At 59.6% G+C, this 14,876-nt stretch overlaps 5 protein-coding genes and 1 pseudogene across 5 annotated transcripts in view; 5 read left to right on the top strand and 1 right to left on the bottom strand.

Moving 5' to 3' along the window:
- Positions 1-673: 673 nt before the first annotated feature.
- Positions 674-2,037, top strand: ACA1_036210 (WD domain, G-beta repeat-containing protein; the record flags this gene model as incomplete). Its single annotated transcript, XM_004352019.1, has 5 exons — positions 674-753; positions 853-983; positions 1,068-1,163; positions 1,314-1,482; positions 1,572-2,037. The coding sequence occupies 5 exons, from the start codon at positions 674-676 to the stop codon at positions 2,035-2,037; spliced, it is 942 nt and encodes a 313-aa protein (XP_004352071.1).
- A 1,147-nt stretch (positions 2,038-3,184) lies between these two features.
- On the top strand, positions 3,185-5,482 carry ACA1_036200 (uncharacterized protein; the record flags this gene model as incomplete). Its single annotated transcript, XM_004352018.1, has 6 exons — positions 3,185-3,740; positions 3,945-4,550; positions 4,643-4,749; positions 4,856-4,971; positions 5,052-5,328; positions 5,429-5,482. The coding sequence occupies 6 exons, from the start codon at positions 3,185-3,187 to the stop codon at positions 5,480-5,482; spliced, it is 1,716 nt and encodes a 571-aa protein (XP_004352070.1).
- On the top strand, positions 3,185-7,172 carry ACA1_036190 (annotated as a pseudogene).
- Positions 7,173-7,456: 284 nt separating this feature from the next.
- ACA1_036180 (MAP kinase, putative) lies at positions 7,457-12,545 on the top strand (the record flags this gene model as incomplete). The annotated part of the gene is made up of 17 exons (XM_004352017.1): positions 7,457-7,699; positions 7,780-8,087; positions 8,162-8,248; positions 8,336-8,493; positions 8,565-8,708; positions 8,806-9,077; positions 9,158-9,371; positions 9,463-9,685; positions 9,775-9,965; positions 10,013-10,164; positions 10,275-10,332; positions 10,411-10,499; positions 10,569-10,645; positions 10,726-10,881; positions 11,007-11,128; positions 11,200-11,288; positions 11,346-12,545. The coding sequence occupies 17 exons, from the start codon at positions 7,457-7,459 to the stop codon at positions 12,543-12,545; spliced, it is 3,783 nt and encodes a 1,260-aa protein (XP_004352069.1).
- Positions 12,546-12,649: 104 nt separating this feature from the next.
- Positions 12,650-14,167, bottom strand: ACA1_036170 (erythronate4-phosphate dehydrogenase domain containing protein; the record flags this gene model as incomplete). Its single annotated transcript, XM_004352016.1, has 4 exons — positions 12,650-13,132; positions 13,203-13,378; positions 13,476-13,659; positions 13,748-14,167. 4 exons carry the CDS (start codon positions 14,165-14,167, stop codon positions 12,650-12,652), a joined length of 1,263 nt encoding a protein of 420 aa, XP_004352068.1.
- Positions 14,168-14,230: 63 nt separating this feature from the next.
- The window catches only part of ACA1_036060 (methyltransferase domain containing protein), a gene marked incomplete at both ends in the record, with an annotated part of 2,583 nt that continues 1,937 nt past the window's right edge, over positions 14,231-14,876 (top strand). The window contains 2 exons of the mRNA XM_004352015.1: positions 14,231-14,639; positions 14,725-14,783. Of these exons, the coding sequence (XP_004352067.1) occupies positions 14,231-14,639; positions 14,725-14,783 (468 nt within the window). The remainder of the gene's footprint in view (positions 14,640-14,724; positions 14,784-14,876) is intronic.

The following is a 14,876-nucleotide window of genomic DNA, read 5'->3' as shown; positions in this document are numbered from 1 at the left end:
CGACCTTCTTGGATTTGTGGATGATTTCGGGTCTACGCCCCCTCGACCACAGACGCACAGGGCGAGGCGCAAACAGAGCAACGAGCTGTACTCGCCCCAGTCTCCAGATCACCACAGGCCCACGCACACCAACTCCCACGTACAGCCGACACAATTGCAAAATTATGACTCAATTCATCCCAACTCGGCCGTCTCCGCCTCCTCGATAGACCATGCGTCTTCTGCTTCGCCTCAATCGTTTCAGCTGCTGCAACAGCTGCCACCCGCCCTACAGATGGAGGTCATCGTGCACCTGAGGGTGCGGGACGTGTGCGGCCTCGCCCTCGTGTGCCGGGACTGGGCGGCCTGGGCCCGCTCCGATGACTTTTGGCGCCGGCTGCACGCCCAACGCTTCGATCCCTCGTCGACCGCCCTACCCTCACCATTCACGGCTTCTTTCCCTTCTCTGTCTCCTCCCTCCTCGGCCTCTCCTTCATCATCGTCGTCGTCGTCGTCATTGGCGCCTTTGCCACCGCAGGCTTGGTCATCGCAAGCACCACGGCCGCACCAACCACTGTCGCCTCGCAGCTCACCGCTAGACTCTCCTTCTTCGACGTCGAAGTGGCGCGAAGACTTCAAGATCCGACACGAGCGTGCGCGCGGGTGGCGACGGAACAACTACCGAGAGGTGGTGATGCGCGGGCACCAGGCAGCCGTCACCACCGTTCGCATATGGAGCGCCAAGGATCGGGTCTTCAGCGCCTCTGCAGACAGGTACACGAGCTTGTGCATGCAGACTGTGCGAGTGTCGTGCGGTGCAAACAAATTCTTGACCGTGTCTGATGCGTTGGGTGCCTTGCCTTCCTACCATAGTACAATCCGGGCGTGGAATACGACCAACGGAAAGGCTGTGGGCGCGATCCGCGGCCACATCGGCAGCGTCATGTGCCTCCACCGAAACGAGACCAGCTTGGCCAGCGGCGGTGAGGACAAGAGCGTCAAAGGTACCAACCGCGCAGTCCTCGGAAACCACAGTGTGAGGTTGATCACTGCGTTCATGAGCTCACACTCACTCCCACGTGTCGCAGTATGGGATCTCACGCAGGGGAAGATGGTGCGAAGCATCACCGTGCACCGCGGAACCGTTTTATGTCTGCAGATGGACGACACCAAAGTTGTGTCAGGTGCGTGTTCGTGTTCGTGTTCGTTTGGACACATGTGTCGTGTGTCGTGTGTCATGTGTCGTGTCGTGCGTGCGCATCGGTTATGCGCGTGAGCAAGAAAGGATGCAACACTCACCATAGGCACACGATGCCACTCTCCTGGCGGAACAGGAGGCGCCGATGGTGCTATTCACCTGTGCGACCTGCGGAAGAAGGAGCCGGAGCGCATAGCGTTTCAGCACAAGAGCACCGTCGTCCGCGCGCTCCAGTTCGACGACAGCTGCCTCGTGGTGGGCACCGAGACCGGTGCCATCCGCGTCCTCGACCTCAGTAGCGGTGCGTACGCCAACACCCCATCCCTCCGCTTGCTTCTTGGAATTTGAGCAATGCACTCACTTCCCAACCCGATACCTCGCCCTTTCCAGGCAGGTGCATGCAGATCTTGGCCGGCGAACACGCACGATCGGTGTCGAGCGTGCAATTCGACGAGAGGCGCATTGTCTCGGGCTCGCCGGATTGGAGCGTGCGGGTGTGGGACCGCGTCACGGGCCAGTGCGTGGAGGAGCTCGAGGAGCACATGCGCGGAGTCTTCGCCGTGCGCTTCGACCGGCAGAAGCTGGTGAGCGGCGGCGGCGACCGGCTGGTCAAGGTGTGGGACTGGGACGACGACCTGTGGTGCATCAACACCCTTCGCGGACACACCGGCCCCGTACTGAGCGTGGACTGCGATGACGTGCGCCTCGTCAGCGGAGCCACCGACCACACCGTGCGGCTGTGGGACTTTAGCGATCCTGACTACGTGCGTGGACCGCCTGCGGCTGGCGGCCTCGACGCCCTCGTGTCCGTGGCTTCATTCGCTGGCACCACGACCAACGAGGACTGTGTCATCCAGTAGACGTACAGCTTCATCCTCGTCGATCGGTGTAGCCCGGTCATCTTCATCCTCGTCTCCTTGCACTGGACAGACCAACCGGCTACGAGGACCCCTGAATCGGGCGTAATGCCCCAACCAGGATCGGTGGTCGGCCACTTCACCACATAACACGCCGAGGCGGAAATACTCATAACGGCCGAATGCTCTTAAAGAATACCATGCACCCACACGTCAGGGCAATCTGGCGGTGTGCCCTTCGAACCCGTGATACACAGCAATTGCGGTTGCGTGCGTTCCGTGCAAGCCGATCTGCTGGTGATTGGGTGTCGATGGATTGAGTCAACCGTTGGGAGGGAAGATGTTCCTTAACTATTTGAAACAGGTCAGATGCCTGGCGCTGGGACATAGTTCGCATACACTTGTGATGCCTGGCACCGGTCCCAAGACACCACCTTGTGTGCGGGTGCACCTCTCTCGCTTGACTTGCCGCAGCTGGACGCTCCCCGTCGTCGTGCTGGGAATCGGCAAACGAAGAAGAAGAAGAAGCGAAGAGCACGTCGCGCTAGCTGAAGTTCTTCGTTCTTTTCGTCTTCATCCTTCTTCGCCCACCTCCCTTGCCATCATCAACCTCCCAGCGATCGTTCACCACCAGAGAGCTTCCTGCGCTTTGCAACAAAGCCTGGGATTCTCGTGAGCGCCGCGTGTCAACCCAAGCGTCAAGGGCCACGCGCGAAGGCAGCACTTTCCTTCCCGCACCACCGGCAACCGCCACGACACCTCAACCAGCTCCCGTGGGCTGGTTGCGAAGCCCACGCCGCGCAGCCGAAAAGGAGAGGAACAAAAGGGTGAAGCCCGTAGACGTGCACCATAACGAGAGAAGATTTGAGTTGATTACGCAACGAATTCGAGAAAGAACGCGCTCGAGAAGATGGATGGAGAACAGGGCAATCCGTATCCCTATCAGCGCTGGGGCCACCAGAACGGCAGCTCTGCACACCAACAACCCAGTCTCGCCAGCCCCCAACCCCTCGCCGGCGACAATCATCACCATCATCTACACACGCAGCCAGCGCATCATCACCAAGAAGACGGTTGCAGATTCGGCCAATCCGATGCTGCTCACCCTCAATATTCCTGCTACAAAACGGCCGAACCCAGCCCCACCCTCATGGCGTCGTTGTTGCACCTTGTCGAGGGCGACGCACCTTCACCTTCTACTGCAGCAGCCGCCACGTTTGCATCTTCGGCCAAATCATCTTTCTTCCCCACTCCTACCTCCACCCATCATCCATATCCCGCCCTCCAGCAGCAGCTCCCGTACAGCGCTACGGCGTCGGCAGATGATCAAGAGTGGGATGAGGTGGTGGCCTACCTCTCGCGCCAGCCGTGGCCCGCCACGCTCCCACCGCAGCTCCAGGAGCTCACGACGGGCCACGAGGCCCACTACCCGGCCGCGCTCATCACCACGCCACCGACGTCTGGCACCAACGGTCGCCGCGCCGCCGCTGCTGCTGCTTCGTCGTCTTCTTCGTCTTCATCTTCATCTTCTTCGCCCATCCTTCTCGGACCGCAGCTCGCGCCTCAGGCCTACGACTACGACCACCAGCAGCAGACACTGTACCAACATCCCGACCACCACCTTTGGATGCACAACCACGCCCGTCACGCCACCACCAGCCCGGCCGCTGGCGGCCAACAGCGCAAGCGCAGACACCGCGGATCAGGTACAGCCACCACCCATGCTTGTGACTCGTCGAATGAAGTGTACTTCATTCTCTTATTTATTTTTTAATTGATAAATAAATAAGAGAAGTTGATCGAATTTATTATTATTTTGGTTGATCGCGCGTTTTTTGGAATCTGCTACGGTTGCGGCGTGGGATTTGGGCGCTAACCACCGGTGCTATTGTGCGTGTATGGCGTGACAGACAATATGGCGCGAGGCGGCTGGACAGCGGCGCCCACGACGGGCAGGAGCAACACAACAGACGGATATGCGCTGAGGGATGGCATTGGCGTGGATGGCTCGCGCGGTGACGCCGGTGTCAGAGCCGGAGACCTGTTCGACGGTTACTTCTCGCCAGTGGACGCCACTGCGCTACATGACGAGCGAGCGAGTCTACAGCTGATCACACCCACCGCTGCGACAGCGTCGCGTCTGCACCAGGCAATGACAACTGATCAGGCCGAGGGCGAGGAAGAGGAGGAGGACAGCAACGCGGACGAGGGAGCCACGCTGCATCCCTACACCAAGTCAGCGCTTCAGCGACCATCGAAAGCGCTCACGAAGGTGGCGGCGCTGGGCCGGAATAAGGCGCGGCGCATATGGACGGAGGACGCACACCTGCGGCTGGCGGCGATGGGACTCTGCTACCTCGACACGTATCGCAAGAAGGTCTGGGTCTACGCGACCATCCACCCGAGCGCAATGGTCGGCGATAACGTACGGTCGAGCCTCGAGCGCGGCTTCGACGGGTGGACCAGCCAGGAGGAGGCCACGCTCGGCGTCAGCGTGCTGATGGTCCTGGCCCAGGGTGCGTAACGCTTAGATAGGGAGCCGCGTCTTTGATCTGGTGACACACGTACGAAGGCTGAAGGTGTTGTTGGTATTTGGGGTTGTGCACAGGTGCGGCGCAGGCTGGCGACAAGAAGATGGCGAAAGAGTTCTTCATGAAGGCGCGCCAGGCAGCTGTCTACGTTGGCGGTGATAGCTCCGATTATACTCTGGCTGAGGTATCGCCCTCCTACCTTCTGTTCATTACATTGGGACACGGACGATCTCTTTCGCAGTGAACTCGTGGCTAAGCAACTCTTCTTCCCCTTTCTTCCTTTCCTAAAGGCGTTGGTGTCGATTGCCATCTTTGCGCACACCGAAGGTGAGATGGACGATCGCGAGGTGCATCAGATACTCGATAAGGCGATGCAGATATGTCACCGAGTCCCTGCCCTCAACAGGTCGGCTCACTGCGCGTTGTGTTGCGTTGTCGTCGCAAGAGTCAACGTTGACTAACTACAACTCTTGTGGTGTTTCACAGTGACGCCTACCACCGATGCATGTTCATGAAATCGATTCTGCGGTTCACCAGCCCGAGCGATATGCGGATGTTGGACGAGGCCTTCTGCTCGGTGAAGAAGCTCCCGTACTACACCTACTTCGTGGACGGCCAAACGCGCGAGGCCATGCCCTATGGCATGTCCGTAATGCAGGGAATCGCCGACACGGCGATCGTTCTCTTCCACGTCATCATCGCCCTCGACATGAAGAACCAGGGCTTTGCGAGCGGTTGCGCGACTGCGGGTTCTCACCACATGGTAAGTAACCGGTTGCCGCCCCTCACCTTTCTCTCTCTCTCTCTCTCTCAACGCTCGCGTCGTGTTTTCTCGTGAGCTCAACTTGTTTGGCGGCACACAGGACAACGACATCGTTCAGCTCGTGCGGACCGTGCTAGCCTGGAAGTGCGACTAGAGACCATTGCGAAGGACTGGCCGCCTTTCATGTATCTCAGCTTACGCTTGTGCGCAATAGCTAGCCGAGCTCAGTGCTTCTGGATGCTCGGCCTCCAACGCCAGGTTCGCACACTCCCCTTTATGATAGCGCATTGCTGTTATTATTCCTTTACCGAGCTTTGATATTACTTATCATTATTTAATACTGATCATTATATTAATTGTAACAAACAGGCCTACAAGTGCATCGAGGACTATATCCAGCTCTCTCAGAAGAGGAAGCTGGACTCTTCCTTCGAGTTCCTTGGACCGCCGGTCCTGCGTGCGGACCAGATGATCCTCTCCATTCTCGCCGAGAAAGACGACGTACGCACCTCTACCGCATACCCCTCCCCCCCGACAAGTCCTCTTGCTGTGCTCACCACATCTGTTTGTTCCAGGGCGAGTTGGTGTTCGAGATGTTCGATGCGATGAAGATCAACGTGGAGAAGATGCCGGGCCTCCGAAAGCTACGCGAGCGGTACGACTATCTCCTCGACCGCAAGTCACCACAGGCCGCCAACGGGTCATCGTTCGCTTCATTCCCGTCGTCGTCTTCGTTCTTTCACCCGGCGGTCGCTTCGTTCCTCACCGGCGCTCAGCGCTGCTCCGGTCCGGCACCTCCGCAGACATCGCCGGCGACCGTCTGCTGTCCTCCTTTCTCTCCGGCAGTTCGATCAGACTTCCCCTCCCCTCCTTCTTCGTCTCGCGCTACCCACCTCTCCTCGACACCACCAGCTTCGTCTGCTCTCTTCTCGGCCACGGTGCCTCCGCTTGCAGGCAAGATGCCCGCGGAGCCTCCCGCCGTGACATCTTCGCCTCCGCGACAGCCGGTGGACACTCTTCTATTCGGTCACAACGTGCCCGCGGCCGCCGCGGCGTCGCACTCCACTTCCTCCGATGTTGCCACGTCATCATCCACGCCAGCAGCAGCGCCTTCTCAGCTACTGGAGCCCCAGAACGCCGAGTTCTTCGCCGAATTGCAGCGCAAGGAGCGCGCTATGACCGCCCTCGTAAGTCCCTCTCCCCCTTCACAATCTCTTTACCGTTAACATTAACCGGATGGAGTGGCTCACCCGTCTCTTCACACGGAGCAGGAGCAACGCATGTACAAGGTGAGGGCCAGGACGCAGAACCTGGACGAGCGCATCGAGTCGCTCGAGGAGCTCGTAGCCATCTACGAGACCATCGTCACCGCTGAGGATGCCGACACCGCTGCGAAGGACCAGTTGGGTGCTGCTGCCAAGCAGGAGCGGCGGAACGGGAGCTCCGGCGGTCGGCCACGACGAGACGCACGCGGCGGCAAGGCGGGCAGACCCAAGACCAAGTGCGGGCCCAGGGGCTACGACGAGCGAGCCGACGCGCACCTATCGACGCCGCTCGAGCTTCTCGACTCGCCGTGCGCTTCATCGTCATCGTCGCCACCGTCGCAGACGACGTCTTCCTCGCCGGTCATGTCGCCCTCCCAACAGCCCGGCTGGGAGGGCGGCGCCGTCCCCTCTCGGCTGCCGCCGTCATCTTCTTCGTCATCGCTTTCGTCTTCGTCGTCGGCCATCTTTCCTTCTTCATCGCCCGAGCTGGTCCTCACCGACGAGGAGGAGTTCTTCCGCGAGATCTTTGCCGCAACGAATGATGAGCCACACCGACACGACACTCTCTTTCCATCGTAGTATGTACGTAGAGCACCGCATGCATGTACACAGCAACAACATCATCAACGCGACTTATTCAGTCCTTTTAATAGTGGGCACGCTCCTTTTTTGATCCCTTATGTGACGTTACACGGTGATTAACGAGTCGACATTTAACGATTTATGGTTCACACGAGTTTGAGTTGACCGTAACGGACCTCTCGAGTGTACAGGTCTTCACCGCATTCCTTCTTTTCCCATTTGGTGTATTTGTTTGATTGTTTGATTGTTTGACAAGTTGTCATCAAAGGCTGTGTGGTGTGATGGCGGTCCCCCCGCCTCACGAGCGACCTCCTCTTCGGCTCGTACTCCCCATTTCGTTTTCCCTCTTCATCTTCCTGTCTCTGCTTTGCGTCAATCCAGCATTGGCCAAACCGCCCCTCTCGGGGAAGAGGCATGCCTTCTCACCCCCGCCCGAGCCGCGCCGCATCATCACGCCCCCGTCGGCTCCCCGAGGCGAGGCCATCGCCCCCTCCAAATCCTCGCGCTCGCTCCCCTCCATGCCAGTACCCCCCCCCCACCACCTCTTTCGCCAAGGGGCGCCTCAGTACATTTTTTGCATTCCTTACCCTGCGACCATGTGTAGGACGCGTTCTGGGACGACTTGGTAGAGCGCAACAGAGAGGAGCGGTCGGGGTATGGAGGGAGGTCATCGGCAAACAACGACGACAGAAGGAGGAGGGACACTCGGGCGGCAGCGCCCAAGCCGGATTGCCTCTACGTCTCGGGCTATTCGAGCGAGGTGAAGCGCGGCTTCGCGTACAGCAACGGAAAGCTGTACGTGTTCAACGATGCCGGCGACTACCAGTCCCAGTACCTCTCCGCGCCGATGGCCCTCGGCGTCGACTACCACACCGACACCCTCTACGTCTCCACGTCGTCCAGCATTGACCAGTACCTCCCTGTGCCGGCGCTTTGTTCTTTGTTGCCTCGTTGGCGCATTATGCCGACTGCCCCATCCCGCGCAGGATTGAGATTGGGCGCAACATGTCGAACGGTGACAAGTACTGCACGTGCTCCTTTTCGACCAAGGAGGTGGACGTGTTCGACATCCAGTACGATGCATCTCTTCAACATGCATTATATTGGCAGGACGACGTGTCGTGCACTCACTCACTCTTTGGCTTGATGTGTGCGTACAGGACGTTGGACGTGAATCAGGCCGATGGCGGTGTGTACTTTGGCTTCCACAACGAGATCTGCTACAAGCCCAATAACTCTTCGTCGGCCTCCTGCTGGGTGTGGCCGAACTCTTTGGTGCCCGACAATGAGGAGTTCAAGTACATTTACATCAACCAACGTACGAAACCTCAGCTCGCACACGCACACGCATCTCAACACAGACTGCAATGGCACTCATTCGCTCTCCAGATTCGCAAAAGCTGTACGCGTTGTCGAGTATCGCCATGTGGGTCTACTATTTCGAAGTGAATCCCAATGCCTCTCTCTGGCTCGGTGGCCTGTGGGGCTCGCCCGGCTACTTGAACTCCTACGCCCGAAACTCCAAGTTCACAGGTCTGCTCTCTTGTTTAACTTGCCACTCACTTGATTTATTGACTCACTGTGCATGCGTGCGTGCGTTCGATTCCTGTGCGTGTGCGCGCCGGTGCAGGGGTTGCAAGCAGAGACGACTCCGACGAGATCTACCTGTCGCTGCCCTCCTTCGATTACGTAGAAGCGGGCACAGGAGACACCAAGACCTCGAGTTGCCTGGTGGTCGAGGCGAGTCTCGACGCCTGGACCTTGAGCGGCTGCTGGATTCCCGAACCCGGTCTGCAGGCCGACCAGATCTACGAGCCCTTCTTCCTCTACCACCACGACGGCTACTTCTACAGCTTCATACCCAACGCTCCACCCGGAGGTGGCTCAGACACAACAAACGCGGTACATCCCTCCCCCTTTGTTTATTTTGTTTTATAATAACAAACAATAACAACAAATTATATTATTATATAATATGGCAGTTGCTCCGCATGGATCTCCAACACAAGACCGAGGATGACAGTCTCCTGGAGATGGCCGAGGATTGGGACTGGTTCATCGACCGAATCTCCTCGCCCACCGACCTCCTCTGGGCGCCGTGCCCCTACGTGCCGTCGCCTTCGCCCTCTCCGCGAGCGTTGAGCGCCTCGGCGGACGGATTGTCAACCGCCGCCATCATCGCACCCGTCGTTCTGGGTACTTGCTCTCGCTGCCCCCTCTTCTCTCATTCTTGGCCCCACCAGCTCACCATCGGCTGTGCATGTGTGTGGTGTGTGTGTGGATGCAGGCTCGCTCTTGGTTCTGTTTGTGGCGGGCCTCATTGTCGGCATTCTGGCGTGGAACTACCACCGCAAGAGGCGGAAGTACTACGCCGGCCAGGAGCTCTGCTCCGACGAGATCGAGTTGGGCATGGTCAAGTTCACCTACCGTGAGATCGAGTACCAGGACCTCAAGCTGGGTCGGCTGCTGGGCGAGGGGGCCTTCGGCAAAGTGTACAAGGGCGAGTACCGGTAATATTCACAGCCTCTGCGCACGCACGCACATGACACACACACACACACACACACACACAACATTAATGGACTCGATGACCCTGCAGAGGGGCTGTGGTGGCCGTGAAGCTGTTCGAGGCGCTGCGCCTGGATCAGGCCGACGAAAAGGTGCTCAACGAGCTGCGCATGGAGGCGCAGATGATGGAGCGCCTCTCGAACCACCCGAACATTGTGAAGTTTGTCGGCGCCATCACGCGAGGTGAGTACTCGGACCTGGCCCACGTCGAACCTGCTCCCAGTGCGGGTGCTGACGTCACCACCGATCATTGTGCGCTGTCATACCAGGAAACGAGGGAGCCAACTTCGCGCTGGTGACCGAGTTCTGCTCGCGTGGGTCACTTTTAGATCTGCTGGTGAAGAAAAAGAAGAAGCTGCCGCTCATCACGCTCGTCAGGATGGCCCGCGACGCTGCGTCGGGCATTCTCCATCTTCACAAGGTTAGCCACCTCACCGCCGCCACCACCACCACCACCACCACCACCCCCCCACCACCACCACCACCACCACCACCACCACCACCACACCGCTAATGGCACGTCGTCTACAGGAGCACATTGTACACCGTGATATTGCAGCTCGTAACATCCTCGTGGGCCAGAATTACGGTACCGCCCCAACAGCCGTGGGAGATCTCGGCGCCCATGTGGGGCATGTGTGACTCACACGAGCTGCATTGGTGGCAGAGGTGTACGTGGCCGATTTTGGGCTGGCCCGAGCTCAGGAGGCCGAGGGCCAAGTGGCCACCACCAAGCAGAACTTTGGCCCCATCTCCGTATGCATTGCCACTCACCCAAGCGACTGCAATCAACTTTCCTAACGAATTGGGTGGACAAAATTGCAGTGGATGGCGCCCGAAGCGTTGAGGTCACGCGAATACTCGGAAGCCACCGACGCCTTCTCCTTCGGCGTACTCCTGTGGTATGTACACCACATTGCATTGTACTGGCCAACAGGTAGTTGCGTTATATGCACCCACCACCACACTCATACCACAACAGGGAAATGGTGGAGCGGAAGCGTCCGTGGGCGGGCATGGAGGCCGTCCAGGTCGTGACCGCGGTGACCACCAACACGCGGCTCAAAATCCCCAAGGACTGCGACCCGGTGTTCCAGCGGCTCATGAAGATGTGCTGGCGCCAGAATCCCGCCCATCGGTAAGCTCTGCCGCCTTTTTGGAATGCACAGTGATCTGTGAGTAACATTGTGTGGCGTGTGGCGTGTGGCGTGTGGCGTGTGGCGTGTGGCGTGTGGCGGTGGCGTGTGGCGTGTGGCGGTGCAGGCCATCGTTCGAGAAGATGGTGAACACGCTCTCGGACTACTACAAGACGCTCAAGCAGTACCAGGACGCCGACGCCGACGCCTTCGAGGCGAGCGGCAAAGACTCCGACGATGAACCAGAAGGTAGACCAGACCACACCATATCATTTTGCAATCATTCATGTAATTTCATTACAACCTAACATTTTACCTAGATTTGGGAGAGGGCATGAGCTACGAGGAGTGGCAAGCCCGACGCATCAAAGACGAGGTCAAGTCCTTCATGAAGCAGCTCATCACCGAGGTAGGCCTGCCTTATATCTGGTAATTGTTGCCATTCCACGACTAACTTTGGTTGCAGCGTAACGACGACTATCACACGGTGGCGGGAGCCGCGGCGGTGGCCCTGCACGAGCTGCGGTCGGCGTTCGGCGTCGAGGGCGAGGAGGGAGAGACGGTGCCGCTGCTGGCCAAGAAGCAGTCGAGCGGCCAGCTCTCGCGCAGCAAGCCGCTCAAGGGCTCGGACACGCCCGCCTCGGGCAAGAAGATCATCTACGACAGCCTCAACGAGAGCAAGGCGAAGAAGATGGGCCTCACGAAGAACAAGAAGAAAGAGAAGACCGGCGAAGAAGAAGAGGGGGAAGATGAAGATGACGGCGACATCCAGTTCACGGGCGAGTCGATGCGCTACGCGGGGGCGGGTGCTACGTCGGCCGGCAGCATTCTCGACAGTTCGATGTACTTGGGGCTCGACGAGGCGGCCAAGGGAGGCGAGAGCAACCAGAACCTGGAGCGGGAGGACTCGGGCGAGCTCGTAAGGAAGCGGAAGCCGAACCCGAAGCAGATCGCGTCGGCGTCATCGTCGTCGTATGCGTCGTTGTCGGCGTCGGAGTTGTCGGCGCCGTCCAACCAGGCCAACGCCACGAGCCCGGCCGGCCCCTCGCCGCAGGGCGACGCGGCACCGGGCAAGGCCGAAGCCGGAGACGAAGATCAGATCTACCTTTTCCAGGCCAACGCCGAGACGGATGAGGAAAGAGAGAAAGAGAAAGAGAACGAGAACGAAAACGAGAAAGCGACAGAGAACGAAGGCGAAGAGGAGGCGGAGGCGGAGGCAGAGGCGGAGGGGAAGGGCGGAGCCAAGAAGTCGAAGAATCCGCTCATGAAGAGTCTGGAGGCGATGAAGAAGCTGAGCGAGCGGTCGCTCAGGAAGAGCGATGGTGGCGGGTTGAAGAAGACCATAGAGAAGAACATGGAGAAGAACGAGAAGAAGCGAGGTAAGAGCGAGCAGGCGCTCAAGAGGAGAGAGACCAAGAAGGCCGAGGCCGAACAGAAGAAGAACCAACAAGAGCCTAAGAAGAGCGCCGAGGCCGAGCTGCCGGCGCCGCCGGTTGCGGCCCCGCCGCAGCAGTGGCTCATGCCAGAAAGAAAGGTTAAGGTCTCCACGCTGGGCTCGAGCATCAGAGAGCAGGACAGCTTCTACGCCTCCATCCTCGACTCCAAGCAGAGCCTGGCCCTGGGAAGCGACGATGAAAGCGACGACAGCAGCAGCGACAGCGACTAGACCCCATCTTGCTCTGCAGTGTGCAATTTTTGTTTGTGGGTTGACACAATTTTTTTGATAATCGTGAAGAGACGTGGGCAGCCACCTTAAGGTGTTATGTGTGGTCAGTAGCCTTTGTGCCAGTCGACGGGGAAGAGGAGGTCGCGCCCGGCCACGTAGCGGACCAGGTTCTGCCGGAAGAGCCGGGCCACGTCGCGACCGAAGGAAATGGCGGCCACGTGCGGCGTCACGACCACCTCCGGGTGGGCCGACCACAGGCGCGATGGTGGCGCCAGCGGCTCGGACTTGAAAACGTCGAGCACCGCGCCGGCGATGTGGCCCCGCTCGAGCGCCTCCAGGATGACGTCGCCCTCCTGCTTCTGCTTCTTCATCATCACCTGCTTGTCATTGGTATCGTCGTCACTGTCACCTTCATCGGCAATCGAGTCGGCCTCTTCGTTGAGAATGTCGCCTCGGCCGATGTTGATGAAAACGGCGCCGGGCTTGCACGCCGAGAACTCGCGGAGGCCGAGCAGGCCCTTGGTCTGCGGCGTCGACGGCAGCGCGTTCACCACGTAGTCGCACCGCGACAGAAAGACGTCGATGTCCTGTGGGGCAAACCAGTTCGTGAGACACAGTGACGATGGTGGTGATGACGATGACGATGATAAGACGTACTCGCCGGCCGTGGTTTCCGGGCGTGGTGGCGTGCGTTTCGAAGAGTTCGTCGACGGCGCCGGCGTTGAGCATGTGGTGATAGCGCTCCTTGCTGCTGACCAGACCCACCACCCGCATGTCGAACGCCTTGCCCACCCTCGCCAACTCGCGTCCGATGTCGCCCAGGCCCATGACGCCTGTTTGCTCGCCCGCGTAGATGTGTGAGCAAGAACGAAAGCGATGAGCCGTCGTTGTGCGAAAACGACGAAAGAGCGAACTGGGAAGAGAGCGAACCGAGAGTGAGGGAGGAGAGAGACCGGTAGTCGTAGCCGTCGTGCGCGCCGCGCCACTCCTTGCGCTCCTGCAAGTCGCGCAGCAGCGGGAGCTTGCGCTCGCGCGACAGCACAAAAGCGAACACGTACTCGGCCATCGGCTTGCCAAACACTCCACCCAGCCGCGTCAACCCGAACGAAGGCACCTGCTCGTTCACGTCAATCTCGCTTGCGTGCGTGTTGCGTGTGCGGCCGCGCGTGTTGCGTGTGCGGCCGCGCGTGTGCGGTGCGTACTGGCTTGTGCGGCTGTTCGTGGCCGAGCGCTCTGAAGAGGCTGTCCACGCCGGCCCAGGTCGATTGCATCCACCGCAGGTCGCCGGCCTGGGTGGTGGCCAGGTGGTGGAGGTGGGGCGCCACCAGGGCCGGGTCGGCCACCACGACCTCGCTCTCGCGCAGCAGCGCCACGAGCTTGCGCGCTTCGTCGGCTTCGTCGGCTGGCGCGGCGCCCGAGGGCGGAGGTGCGTAGGCGACGAGCTCCAGCTCGAACGCGGGTTCGGCCGCCTCACCTTCTCGTGTCGCATTACCAGCAGAAGATGAAGATGAAGATGTGGAAGTGGAAACCAGGAAAGGGGCGCACTCGAGGCGCAGGTCGCGTTCGAGGTCAGCGATACGTGACACCACGAGCGCCTTCACCCGACGCACCGTCTTCTGCATCTGCTTGTTCTCTCCTTCAGTTTTTTGTTTTTTATTTTCCAGTTTTTCAAAAGCGCATGATCGATGCAGCCGGAGCAGCAGTGGTGGGCGGTGACGTGCGGGCGGGGCATGGAGCGGTTCGCGGCGCTGGAGGTGGCCCACAAGCTGCAGCCCATCAGCGTTCGCCCCACCGACGGCAAACTGCACTTCCTCCTGCCGTCTGCCGCGGCATCTCCACCCGCCCAGGCCGCACCACCGCCATCGTCATCTTCATCCTCATCTTCATCTTCACTACCAGCGCCCGCCCAAGGAGACCAGGTGCTGAGTCGGCTGCGAGGGCTGAAGACCGCCGAGCGACTGTTCGTGCAGGTGCTGGCTCACTTTGAAGAAGAAGAAGGTGGTGATGGCCGTAATGGCGAGGCTGCCAAGGACAAGAGTCCACGCACGATCAAGAGCGCCACGGGAGCCAACCCCTTCAAGATCTACGAACACGGTACCACCCGCGCCTGCACTACATGCGTTAGTAGTCGTGCGCGTGACTAACAAGGTTTGCTGATGGCACTACTGATGATGCCCAGGAGGACTCTTCGTGATGGTGGGCTGGGCCGTGAGCTACGCCCACTTGTGGGAGCAAGCCGTGCGTTCCTTGCGCCAGTACGTACTCGAGTCTTGTCGTGCAGCAGCTCATCACTGCGTGTGGGACTCACTTCCCGACCCACTTGATTGTGTG

This window comes from Acanthamoeba castellanii (genome assembly GCF_000313135.1).
Source record: "Acanthamoeba castellanii str. Neff unplaced genomic scaffold scf7180000084565, whole genome shotgun sequence".
In the NCBI taxonomy this organism is placed as follows: domain Eukaryota; phylum Discosea; order Longamoebia; family Acanthamoebidae; genus Acanthamoeba; species Acanthamoeba castellanii.
This window is presented reverse-complemented; position numbering and strand designations above follow the sequence as displayed.